This window comes from Vigna radiata, chromosome 9 (assembly GCF_000741045.1).
Source record: "Vigna radiata var. radiata cultivar VC1973A chromosome 9, Vradiata_ver6, whole genome shotgun sequence".
Lineage (NCBI taxonomy): Eukaryota > Viridiplantae > Streptophyta > Magnoliopsida > Fabales > Fabaceae > Vigna > Vigna radiata.
Window position 1 is genome coordinate 7,910,579 of NC_028359.1, and position 13,162 is coordinate 7,923,740.

The following is a 13,162-nucleotide window of genomic DNA, read 5'->3' on the forward strand; positions in this document are numbered from 1 at the left end:
TCCTCATACTATTAAGGTAATCATCGTAAAATAAGAAGAAACATTAGATGATATAACTATTAGTTGAAAGTCTAAACTTCAAGAAAGAGTCTCGCTTTTAACCATTAAAACTGAGTATGTTGCTATCTTAGAAGCAGCAAAGGAGATTATATAGTTGAAAAACCTTATAAAATAATTAGGGAAAGTACAAGATGAACCTCCATTATTCAGTGATAGTTAAAGTGCTAAATATCTTCCTAAAAATCCAATTCTTCCTTCTAGATGAAGCACATTGAATTGAAGTATCATTTTATCATGAACTTGATAAATGATGGAGACTTGTCTTTGTCGAAGATTCTAGGTGTAAAGAATCCAGTTAATATGTTGACCAAGACTATCACCACAAATAAGTTGAGGCTTTGTTTTCCTTAACTAGCCTTCAAGAATAATTGATGATGAAGGAAACTACATTAGGTGATTACATTAGGTGATAATGTAAATCAAACTCCAAGTGGGAGAATTATTAGTATTGTGAAGCTTAATTTAGTTCCACATAACTTAGTATTGTGAGATGTTGTTCTCTATTTAACTATATAAGCAACCATCGGTAAAGCTTGAAGGATACACCAAATAAATATACTTCCAAATGTATTGTAGAGGTAGGCATACAATACTCAAGTATTTTTATGTTGAACCATGTTAAATTCTTCTTTTATTGTCTGTTCTAACATCTCTTCTTTGAGTGTTTGAAGACTCACTTGCTTCACTCAGTCATTCCCTAAGTCTTCTCTAAAATGTCCCAAACTTCTTTCGAAGATTTTGCACTTGCAATTTTCTCAAAACCAAACTTATTCACAATTTTCTCATGATCAACCACCTCTCAATTTTCTTAAAGACAATGATAGTTTTCATCTTGAGACTCTAATTGTCATAGTTGATCACCATTGTAAACTTGAGCAAGTGCACTCACTTTCTGAGATAAACCACTCTCACTCTCGCTTTTTTCTCACTCAAAATACTCAAGTTAACTTTGTTAGAAATAAATAAATGTATCACTTCCTTGTATTTTTATGTAAACAAAATATTGCAATTTATAAAAACTATTTTGTTTTTTTATCTCCAAGCCTTAAACTTTTCTATCAAGACGCAACTATTGTACAATATCATGACCCTTGCATTCTAAAAACTCTAAACAAATTACCTATTCATAAAACATCCCATTTAATTTTATTTTACCTAACATTAGATTATAAAATTTAATTAACATTTGACGCTATTGATTTAACATTTCTCCTCAAAAAATGATGAGGTAAGAGTCCAATTTAATCAATGGAATGAAAAAAAAAAAAAACTAGATGAATTCATAATCTGTTGACCAGTGTTACAACATGAAAAGAAGTGATTACATTACAGTTCACAACATCAAAAACAGATCACCGTTTTGGATGATACAAACCAGTAACACGAAGAAAGTTGACAATGGCAAATAGGAAGATAACAACTCCTACAACAGTTGAACTCAGTCTCCAAGGATCACGGAAATACACCGACCTTAACATACCCATATAACGCTTCCAATAACTGTTGTAGTGATCATTGAGTTTCCTTGTGACTTTGCCATAATAGTTGCAATTCACCACCACATGCTTGCAAAGACCATTTATCATAGTTGCCAATTCATCGTGGCAGCCAAGTTCGTGTTCAATGATTTCCTTGTCCACCAACAACTCAACATCCTCTTTGGTGTGAATCAGTGAATCAATCAGAGAAACATAGTTACACATGAAAGGTTCTTCTGGGTAGTGACACTGCTCCAAGGCAATGAGGTTCCTTAGCACACATTCTGTTGTTTGAAGCACTTTTAACTGAGGGATTCTGAAACGGGCTTTTACACATGTGAAACATGGTAGACAACCTAGGCAAAGAAACCAGCTCAAAACTTGAATCTTTTGAAACTTTATGTCTAGCAAACCTTTATGGTGCACTTTCTCAAAGCTAACTCCTGCTTCGTTCAACATTGTTGCAGTCTTGAGGACACATTCGTTTTTGCTGCAAGGAGTGAAGTATTTGGATGGCATCCAATCCTTGGCATTAACCTTTTCTGGAAGGTAGAAACGCCTTACCAAGTCAGTGAAGTGATTGCAAGATGAGAAGTTCTTCACAATGGTTCTTTTGTCTGGTGTTGAGGTGTGTGGATAGTAATCTTCAAAGTAGTTGAATGCAAGCTCAAGAAAGCTTAGATCGCTTAGCCTGTTAACACTTTTGTATAGATTTTCCAAGAGAAAAAAAGGAAGCTGGTTTTCAAGTAGTAACAGGTCTCTCTGGATGTTCTTGCAGATCCATGCTGTGGTGAATATGTGATCATTTTTCTGTTCAGAAATGTTTGATTTTCTCAGAAAGAGCTCAATGATGAAGACTGAGTCTAACAAGATCATGTTCACAAACTCATCTTTGCTGAGGCTTGTTGGCTCTGAATACCTGTGTTTTATGGTTTCAATGTTGTCACTGAGGAAGATTTTGTAACTGGCCAAAGCCCTTTTGTTTGTCACACGTTCCCAGAAGGAAAGAAAGTACCTTTGCTTCTGTTTATGCATTGGCTCTAGTTCTGGTTTTTTGTTGTGGTGAAAAGGGCCAATTGAGATCAAAATTGGTTCATAGGCTTCCCCTTCATTCAACTTTCTGAGATTTGGAGGAACCTTGTAAACACAACACTGTTCATGCAGTGCAGGCTGAATTTCTTTAGGAATGTCAATTATGTGTTCTATCTGGGGATCTGTTTCAGGTACTGCAGTGTAGGTAGCAGTAGCAGCAGCAGAAGAATCCATTGAAACTGGTCAACCTATGACAAAATCACTGGTTACTGATATGGATGAAAACAATCCCAAGAACATCTTTAGGAAGGTTTATTTTTTGTTCAACTATATATATTTTTGAAGATGAGATTAGATATTAACGGATGATTCGTGAAACAATATATCTAATAAACATTGTTAAGATATAGGTTCTAGCTGAGTTATGATATTATGATAAAAAGTAGACTTTAAATCTAACTCAATCTCACAAAATTTATACCACTTTCAACTAACAAGTGACACAACCTTAATCAACCGTGACAAAGGAAATCAAAATGGTTTCTTAAAGCGAAAATCCTTTTTCCATATTGAGAATTAATTAACGTAACAAAGGTGAAACATGGCTTGCTAAATTTATGATTACCTGTGATCTGCAAGGCTCTTAGTTCAAAACAATCACTTTCTTCCAGAATGGTACCATCAGATATGCATCAAACTCTCTTCTTCCTGAACTTCTGTGCTAATTAATGTGTCTGGATTTGTTTCATTACCAAAGCTCTTGGAGACTAATTTATACGTGTTACATTTTCTATTCATGTCTCGCATGTTGTGTTCTTAAATTCCCACTTGTTATTTTATGTTACAAACTTGATGTGATGAATTCATTTGATATTCATATGAATTTTCAACATTTTGTCGTATCTCTCTGAAGACACTTTTAATACTAGAAAAATATTAATATTTTTAGAGCTGACGTAAAGCTTAGATCTAAACTAGTACGGTTGCCAATCAGAAGATAACTCTGTCACATATGACTTCTAGATAAATGACTCATCTCACCCATGTATATATATAATTCACATGTACGTTTGAATTTAGAGAACATTGTTTAAACCCAACTCATATCCCATAAGTTCTTGAAGTGCTAGAGAGTTAGAAAAATGTTCCACATGATAATAATGCATTGAAGTTTTTGTGTGGAAAATCTTCTTGAGATATTTTCCAACCGGTAAGGTTTACTTTATGCAGTCAATGCAAATGAATTCATCTATATAATATTTGCTACTTTGGCATGGAAGTATGATTATATCACTCATGACTTGAGAAGAGAGGGTCATGAGTAATTAAATATCACCCATTATGTTTGCATGATGGAGAATATATATGATTTTATATTGTGGGTTTCATTTTCAATTACAAACACAATTACTAAATTAATCACAACAAACTTTGGCTTTCGTATAATGATATTGTGTGTAGTTATTAAAGAAAGAAGATTGATATCTTTTATAATTAAGAAGAGATACATAATCGTCTTCTTTTCAGACGCAGTTCACATTTCAAAATATATATAGAAATTACCATTTTCTTTCAACTTTATTTGTTTGTTATAGGTTAGTTTTTTTTTTGGAGTAAATAGAAATAATATGATGATCTTTCACTATATATTGTTTCTGCTGGATTAGGATGAGGAGGACTCATGTGCAACACTCCTATCTGGACGAATGTTTACTTTCATTCTGTTCTGGATGACCGATCAATTTGAGGAGATTGACCTGTAGAAGATAATATGACGCTGAAGTTAGAATTTTTTTTTTTTTAAATATCTAAAGTAATTCAATTATAAAAAAGTGTTCATTACTCTTAATGGTCATTAATACTAACATTAATCACTCATCAATAACAATTACCGTATTAATTAGCTTTAACTCTACTCAATTATTGTCGTGCCGCTGCAAAACATTTTTTGTACCCCAACCCTTCGCTCCATTCTACTCAACACATAATCATACCTGATCAGTCAGCTCTTACCCTATAGTAACATATATCTTAAACATCTTCTAAAGAAAAAATATTCTGATAGTAATATTTGGAAAGGATTTGGTTTTTAGTGTATTTGGAAAAATAGAAAATAACAAACAATTACGACTTTGAGCTTGTTGTTAATAAGGATTTAGATTCCAGTATTTGGAAAGAAGATTTGTTAAATGAATTAATGTTTAATGGTAGTTAAAAAATAGTCAAAGAAATAGTAAACAAATGTGTACACTTGGTGGAAGGGAAACTGAATAAAATAAAGGAAAAGTGAGAATTAGTATAGAAAGACTTAGAATTGATCGAGGAACATGAATTCGACAAATATTATTTACTAAAGCTTACCTCATTATTTTTATTATCATCAGTTTATATGTTTGTTTTAGTTTGAAACAATACCTAATGCACTACATTATTTAATAATTTTGGTAATATTTTCTTAGTTGTATTTGTTTAAAATGTTAAAGTAGAAAATTTTCACACACTATGATAATATTTTAAAAATAAATGTCACTCTAAATAATATAAACATAATATTATGTATTTTTTTAAAATAAATGTTACGTGTATAGTAGGTTTTTTTTAATGTTAAAAAGAATAACTTATCTTGAAAACAATATATTGTTAATTTTTTTTATTATGATAATTTTTTAAATATTATTTTATCACAATTTTTACTTTAAAAAAACTAAAACAAAAAATACTAGAAAAACCTTAATTTTATTGTATTTTATTTGAGAAATTTTTTTCTTGGAAGATATCGGAAAAGTTTATTTGAATTAGCTTAAATTTTTTTTCTCTTTTATTGAGTTTTGTAAAGACCTAAAAAATAATATTTTATAATAGTTTAAAAATAGTGAGACTCAATTATTTTAATATTAAAGAGTTTTAGTATAAATAGTTGCGTTATGAACAAGTTTTAAAACACATCATTCCTTTAGAAACTATATTTTTATAATTCTTTGACTTCTCTCTAGAAATTCTCATTCTTTGTTCTTCTGATTGAAAAACTGAGATTGTAGGATTGGTCCTGACGACGAGCTCCTCAATTTGGACCGATCAATTTTTCAGATAAAGTAAGTTGGTGTTCTGTTCCTCTTTTGGTTGGTTTTGTATTCCTTTGTATGTGAGTCTATTGTGGATGCATGTGACGTTTGAGACTTTTATAAGATTTTTTGTTGATAAGTGGTCTTAACGGTGTGTCGTGATCGTGTTTCCATGAATCGTAGGAGCTTATGAGACTTCCTATGCTTGTGTGGAACTATTTTAGGCTTTCTATAATGGTTTGGTCTTCTATAAGGTAAGGGAAGCTAACTACCACTTTTTGATGTTATCGATGCTTCATGTTTGATTTGGTTTGAAATTATTAAATTGGTATGTGGAGTTGCTAAGGTGAATTTTGTTGAATGTGTGCTTGTTTTGGTTTAGAATTATGGTATAACAAGTGAAATTCTATGGTGATTTCCTGTTGAATGAACTTGGTGTTGGTGATATGAAATTATGAATTTTAGGATCTGGTTAGTTAAATGTGTTTTTGAATTCTGGTCACTTGGTATGCTAAATTTCTGTTTGGACTTTGGTTGAAATTGGTTTGAACTGATGGACTGAGTCGTTGATCAAATTAAGCAAATTGGTATTCAATCAAATGTTTAAACATGTTTTCGAATCAATCATAGTGTCAGGAATACCAACTTAGTCATTTGGAAAGTTGAGTGCAATCTGATCTTATTAATTTGATTTTAAGTGATAGGCAAATCATAATCGTTGATTGTAGTCTTGTATGATATTTATTTTGTGAAATTTAGTTGTCTGATGAATTTTGTCCTGTTGAGTTAAATTAGTAGTTTTGAATTGTTTTATGATTGTATGTTGGAATACTGATATGATGCATGACTTGAGATGTCATTTGAGGTTATTTGAGTCATTGCATTATGTATAATATGATGTTTGGTTGTTTTGAGTTTTTGTGGTTAGTGTTAAACTAGTTTTACAAGGCTGAAATGGCATAAATCTATAGAATCTTGTTCTACAGAATTATGCAGATTCGTAGGGCAAGCTTATTCTTGCTGGACGAAGCCAAAGTCAGAGAGTTCACTGACTTGATATTCGTTGGGCGAGAATATACTCACTAGGCAACTTTTGGAAAAAAAAATTAAGTTTGTAAGTTCCAGTGGTTTTCTTGCTGAGTGAGCATATTGGGTCATTCAACGAGTGTGTTGTTAGGAACTTTTAGTTGTTAGGACTAGTATGAAATGTCAAGTTTTAGGGGTTTGTGCACTTATGGTGGCCTCTACTGCTTTGCAAAGCCATTGCCATGGGTTTCACTCTTACCACACACACAAGTGTAAGTCCGTTATAACTCACCTTGGGCCATACTCGTTATTGGGGATTAGGAGGAGAATCACAAGGAACACCCTCAAATCTTCCAAATCCTTTTACAGTTGAAGTAGGTAATCCTACAAAAATAAAGCATGGGTTTAAAGAAAAATGGTTGTTTAGCATCATGGTTATTGATACACGTGGCACACATGATAGAAAAGGTTGTACAGAGTGTAGATGTAAACTTATGAATCTTTCAAAGGACTTTTACAATGTGACAATAGGCATTGATGGTCAATTGTTGTCTAAAATATAAAGGAGGACTCTTTTGTTGTCAAGATAACTTACAATGCAAATTAAGAAATGGTTTCGGTGGCCCAACAAGAAAGCTTTTCCTAAGATACAAAATAAGATGGGTCGATTCGAATGAACACCTAGTGCCTCTCAAGTTCTATATACTTGATTCAACTTATTGTGTAAGATTAAATGGTTTTGCACTAATTCATGATTGCCAGGTAGATTATTTACTTAATATTTACTATACTTTACAAATGATAAGTTACAAAAATATTAAATTATTCATTGTTTTTTTCATTAGTAAGTGAGTGACATAAATTTCTCAATTTGCTATAGGCAGAGTATACGATCCCAAGAAATCATGAAAATGACTCCCTTCATGTCAAGAAAGCAAACATCCCAATGAAAAAAGGTGGTTATCTTATATATGGCACTGTTTATATGCACATTGGTGTTGTTAATGTTACTCTATATGGACAGGTAATATTTGATATTTATTGATGTTTCTATATAATTTTTATCTTGTAGATAAAATTATATCAAACTGTGTTTCAAATATTCATTAGTAAAAAATTTTGATGATAAATTCTATACATTTATAAAATAATTAACCGTAATGATGCAAAACCTTTTTATTTATGTTTTTACATAACTTAGGATGGGAGGGTTTTATTTACTTCAAATCTAACATACGGAATAGGAAAAGAAACTGGAAATGAAAATGATTACTTAATTGGAATGTCGTTTTGCTATCCAAAACCTGGTTCTATCAAGATTAAAGATGGTGAAATTCTAACAATGAAATCTATATATGAAAACAAATTCCGTATTTGAAGCAATAGGACATTTTTACATTTACTTCGCATAACAAATAACAAACAAAGATTTGAACATTTAATGTGAAAGTATTTATCTTTCTGTAATTGTTTACTTAATTTGTAATATAATTGTAATACATAAATACCATCTCTAGATAATAACTTTGTATATTAATGTTATTTTACTTTTAATCCATCACTTGATTTACGATGATGTTATTTTTTTATATTGTATCTCTTATTGATGTGTTATTTTTTTTATATGTGGTTATCCATCATGAAACAACCCAACAAACTTCAATCATAGAATCTACTTTCTAAGCATTTCCAGGTAACTAATCTTTCATAGAAACAATTTTATACGAAAAATATATTTTCTTTTGTTTATTTTCTATTATTCTAAATCCTACTAGTACTAACATCAATTTTGATATATATAACAATATTGTTACCGTTTTATAAAATATAAATATTGAATTGGAATAAGAAAAATCCACCTTCTTTAATAGTGAAAAATGTAAAGAGTAATTTATCTAATATTTCAAATATTAAGAATATTGTGATTAGTTTCTTTTATCTTAAATATTACATGGAAATTTATTTCTCAATTTTAACTTAAAATTTTCTCAGAGACTAAATCGTTCTTTGTCATATCAATTAATTTTGGTGGAGAAGGATGCATGATATTTTATTTTAGTAAGAAGTAAAATAATATTTTTATATAATTTTATTTTATATTAAAAACCTATAAATTCATTTAAGTTATAAGATTATACTTTAGAAATTAATCGTTATAGGTTTGAAACATACAATAATAGAAAATTATGTTGCAACTATTGCAAATAAAATAACTTGGTATTCATTTTTAAAAAGAAAAAGAAAAATAGTTAATTCAACATAAAACAATGAAAGATTATGTATTTTTTAATCTCTGAATGATAAGGTTTTAGTATCAGTTCTTCCCTACCTATACTAAAAGTTAGAGTCATATAAGTTTAACTTCGGATTAATTCCATGAAAGGAAGATAATAAGAGATATATCATCGTATATATATGAAAAATTTCCACAAATTAGATTGAACATAAACTAATTTTTAATTTATGAAAATTAATTTACTTTTTTCTTTTCTTTATTTTTTCTCTTAGACGTTCTTAAGAATAAATTTGTTAAAATAAATCTAGAATATTAAAAAAAATATCATGGGCATGTTTTTCTTTTAAATGTTTGAAATCGCACTTTATGTTGATATAAATATTGAATAACACTCACTTCATCTTATAATAATTCGAATTTTTACTTTCTAAAACATTTCAAATTGACAAATGTTCTTATATTTCAGCGTAATATAATTTTTTTTATTATTTAATCATTTTTAAATTAATTATGCTCTGTACTTAATGAAAAAGTAGGATTATCAGTAAAATTATTCCAAAAGTGGTATATTCATCATATTTTCTTACATAATACTTTTTCGCATTATATTAATAGTCATTTTCTATTTATTTATTTTTAAATTTATTAAACAAACTAATCCATTATTTTATGAAGAGGCTATCTCACTCCAACGCTATTTTAATTTTAATATTGTAAATCATGATACTTATGACTTATGACTATCACTTTACTAGTATTAAAGTATTGGATGATGATATTTTGACAATACTTTTTGACAACTTTTTTTATAACAGGAAATGTGTCATCATTTTATTGGTCTATTTGAATTTATGTTTAAAAAATATTTAAAATAGACAAATTACAAGTATGCGTTGTCAAAAAGTTGTTAAAAACGTGTTGTTAAAAGAAGTTTTTCCTAAAGTATTTAGTCTTGAATGCTAAATGAATAATTATATATATATATATATATATATATATATATATATATATATATATATTATTTTAAATTAAATGATTTTTTATTTTGAAAACTAATGGTATAAATCCTATATTGCCTTTTAATGAAAGCACAGAACCGTTAATTTTGAAACATGACAACTTCTTGTATAATCTAATTTATTATTGGTTCTTTTTTCATGTTACTTTCAACATTTTTCTCCAATTTTGTTGAATCCTTTATGCAGCACCCTCTGTTCCTTCAAATGAAACTGTGTTTATAATATTGTTTTTATATTTTCAATATTAAATATGCTTATTTATAGAAAATTTTCTCTCATCATTTGATTTTCTTAAAATATCAGTCAACAAATTGTCTGAGAAAATCATGGACAAAAGCTTACACAAGAAAAAGCAAGAAGCTAATCACATTAACCAAGCTTGGCAAGAACATCATTCAGAGTAGAAACTGTAGCAGCATAGTACTTCTCTGCTTCTGGGCTGCTCTTAATTTTTGCTGCATGATCCAGCTGACAAACAAAAATCAAAAACTCAAGTTACCACTCTGAATCTTCCTCAATCCTAAATTCATAAGCACAAAATTCATTTGTTTTTCATACTATTTTTCAATTTGAGTTATAGTTTCACCGTTTTCATGCAAACATTTACTGTGTAAATCATCTAGAAGAAACTCTATTGCTGAAGAACATCAAAAGTATACAAAGATTTGGAGTTCATATCCTGCAGATTCTGATTCTGCTGTTTTTCTGGTGTTGTTATTCTGCTGAGCTTTTGGTATATTAAAAATATTTTAACATGTTTTAAAATATCAGTGTATTTTGAAAGCACAACAGATAATCAATACTAAAAACATAGCAGAAACTCTATTGCTGAAGAACATCAAAAGTATACAAAGATTGGAGTTCATATTCTGCAGATTCTGCTGTTTTTCTGGTGTAGTTATTCTGTTGAGCTTTGAAAATACATTGATTTTGGTATGTTAAAATTTTTGTAATAAGTTTTAAAACATCAAAATAAGTGTACATCAGTATATTTTAAAAGCACAACGGAGAAACAATACCAAAAACTGAACAGAAAATCCAAATTCAAAGACTTGCATCTAAGTTTTTCTCAATTGATGAAGAACTACAGACTTAAGTATCTCCTTTATCTCCCTTTAAAACATAGATACAGTCATGCTATTTTGCTATCAGATTAGAATTTGACCTCAGCATATTCAAGAAAAAAACTTCAAATCTGATGAGAAAACACTTAGAACAAGATCTGTAGTGTTTTTGAACTTACATTGCTGATATTCTCGTAGAGCTTGCCTGTGAGTTCCTTGAGTGATTTCTTCTCATCCTTAGACTTTGCAGCAATGACAGTGTTGAGATCAAACCGCAGATACTCAGCCCTGAGACGCAGATCATTCTGAACATATGGCCAAGCCTTCTTTTCTATTAAAGACTTAACAGCAACAATTTCTTTGGCTGATTCCTTTGCCCTTTGTGCAGCCTCGCTTGGAGACAGTGGTTGAAGGAAGAACCTATCTTTCAGTGGCAGACCAAGGTCTCTTGCTTCATCTGAGTTCAAGGTTCCAGCTGCCATATTCCATCACACATCCACCATGGTTATAATTATATATATATTATCAAACACCTTTCTTCATGTCACTTTAATTGCCCCATTCTTTTGTTTTCCTTGTCTTTGGCTCCAACCCTTTATCATGAATGAATTCTACAAAAATCTACCTCAAACTTTTCTACCCTTTTCAATTTTTCATATCTCATCATTTACTGCAACACGCATGACCTATTTTATGTTCAAAACTTACTCTCCTATGCTACATACCTCTAACCCTATGATGGTGAGAGAGAGAAAGAGAGACTTACGCAATCCACCAGAAGGTGGAGGAGGTGGTCCAACTTTGATGGATTTGGCATCAGCAAGAACAGCTTGAACAAAGGAGCCAGTGGCCAAACCAGCAGCAACAAGAGAAAGCACTGTCCTACGGCTGCTCTGAGCATCACCATTCACTTGTTCTTGTTGATGTTGTGCTCTAACTGTGAAGCCTGCACGTGTGACTGAAGACACCCTTTTGGCATGCAAACGTGTGGAGCCACTGACTTGAAGGCTACCTGCCATTGATGCCATTGCTTGAGCCATTATCTTTGCTTGATCCTTAGCTAGCCAAGTTCTTTCTTTGCCTTGTGCTTGCTTTTGTGGAATGTGACAATATAGTTTTGGTTTGTCTATGATGATTGCTGTGTCTGTGATTATGAGTGGCTGTGGAGAGTGCCTTATCTCAACATTTTCCACTTGGATAACTTGGATGTGCTTTTGGCCAATCATTGTGGATCATTTCTGCCTTCACCATGACATGCTGGATTCTTAGTCCTACGTGGACTCTTACCACTCTGACACGTGGATTCAAGGATTATTGATATATTCGTATTTCTTACAAATGTTCATGATGTTGTATTTATAACTTCAAAAATCTCTCTTGAGAACATTCTTTTAACAGACAGATTATCATGGTCACAGTTAAACCTTAGTATTAACGATTTTTCAATGTCAGTATTGTGTCTGTCAGATATATAATTTCCTTGTAATGCAATTCTAATATCATTTTTTAACATTTTCTTTATTATCAATAATTGTTATAAAAGTATTAATGAATCTCACAAACATTTTTAATAATATAAAATTTTAAAACAGTATATAAAACGTTTTAAAAATGTAGATTTGTGAATAAACTTTAGTCTAATTTTTAACATGGTTTTATTATTAGCTAAAATTTATTAAAAGGGTAAAATTAATTATATGAACTTAATAAATGTTAGTCATAATTTAAAATTATAATAAAATTTAACTTATAATTAGAAATGTATCATAGTGTATATAAATAATAACCAGTAATAACGAAAGTAAACCTATTGAAGAATGTATCAGCATTCCTTTTATACTGCGAATTATTCCTTTTATATACATTTTCCTTTCATTTCTTGAAAGTTCAACAAATTGACTGATGTTCAAGAGAGAAAGAAAACAAATGTTTTGTAGATAAGTTATTGTGCATCACTATCAATTGTAGATATTTTATTCAGTGGCTCATAACTGTATATATGAGTGTATGTGTGTATATATATATATATATATATATATATATATATATATATATCCAAAAGACCTCGTCGTATATGCTATTATCTACATTTAAATTTAGATGGAGTAATCATGCGCTAGTATAACTCACTTCCATACTTAAATCTATTTTTATTCATGGAAAATAAATGTTTTAATTTTGGTTC

General features: G+C 30.1%; 2 protein-coding genes across 2 annotated transcripts; both read right to left on the reverse strand.

Annotated features, from left to right (window-relative positions):
- Positions 1–1,300: 1,300 nt before the first annotated feature.
- On the reverse strand, positions 1,301–3,319 carry LOC106773240 (UPF0481 protein At3g47200-like). The gene is made up of 2 exons (XM_014659949.2): positions 3,196–3,319; positions 1,301–2,818 (listed from the first exon to the last, which is right to left on the reverse strand). Exon 2 carries the CDS (start codon positions 2,802–2,804, stop codon positions 1,413–1,415), a length of 1,392 nt encoding a protein of 463 aa, XP_014515435.1. The 5' UTR covers positions 2,805–2,818; positions 3,196–3,319; the 3' UTR covers positions 1,301–1,412.
- A 6,851-nt stretch (positions 3,320–10,170) lies between these two features.
- On the reverse strand, positions 10,171–12,218 carry LOC106772875 (oxygen-evolving enhancer protein 3-2, chloroplastic). The gene is made up of 3 exons (XM_014659493.2): positions 11,744–12,218; positions 11,157–11,452; positions 10,171–10,381 (listed from the first exon to the last, which is right to left on the reverse strand). The coding sequence occupies exons 1-3, from the start codon at positions 12,201–12,203 to the stop codon at positions 10,283–10,285; spliced, it is 855 nt and encodes a 284-aa protein (XP_014514979.2). The 5' UTR covers positions 12,204–12,218; the 3' UTR covers positions 10,171–10,282.
- Between the last annotated feature and the right edge of the window lie 944 nt (positions 12,219–13,162).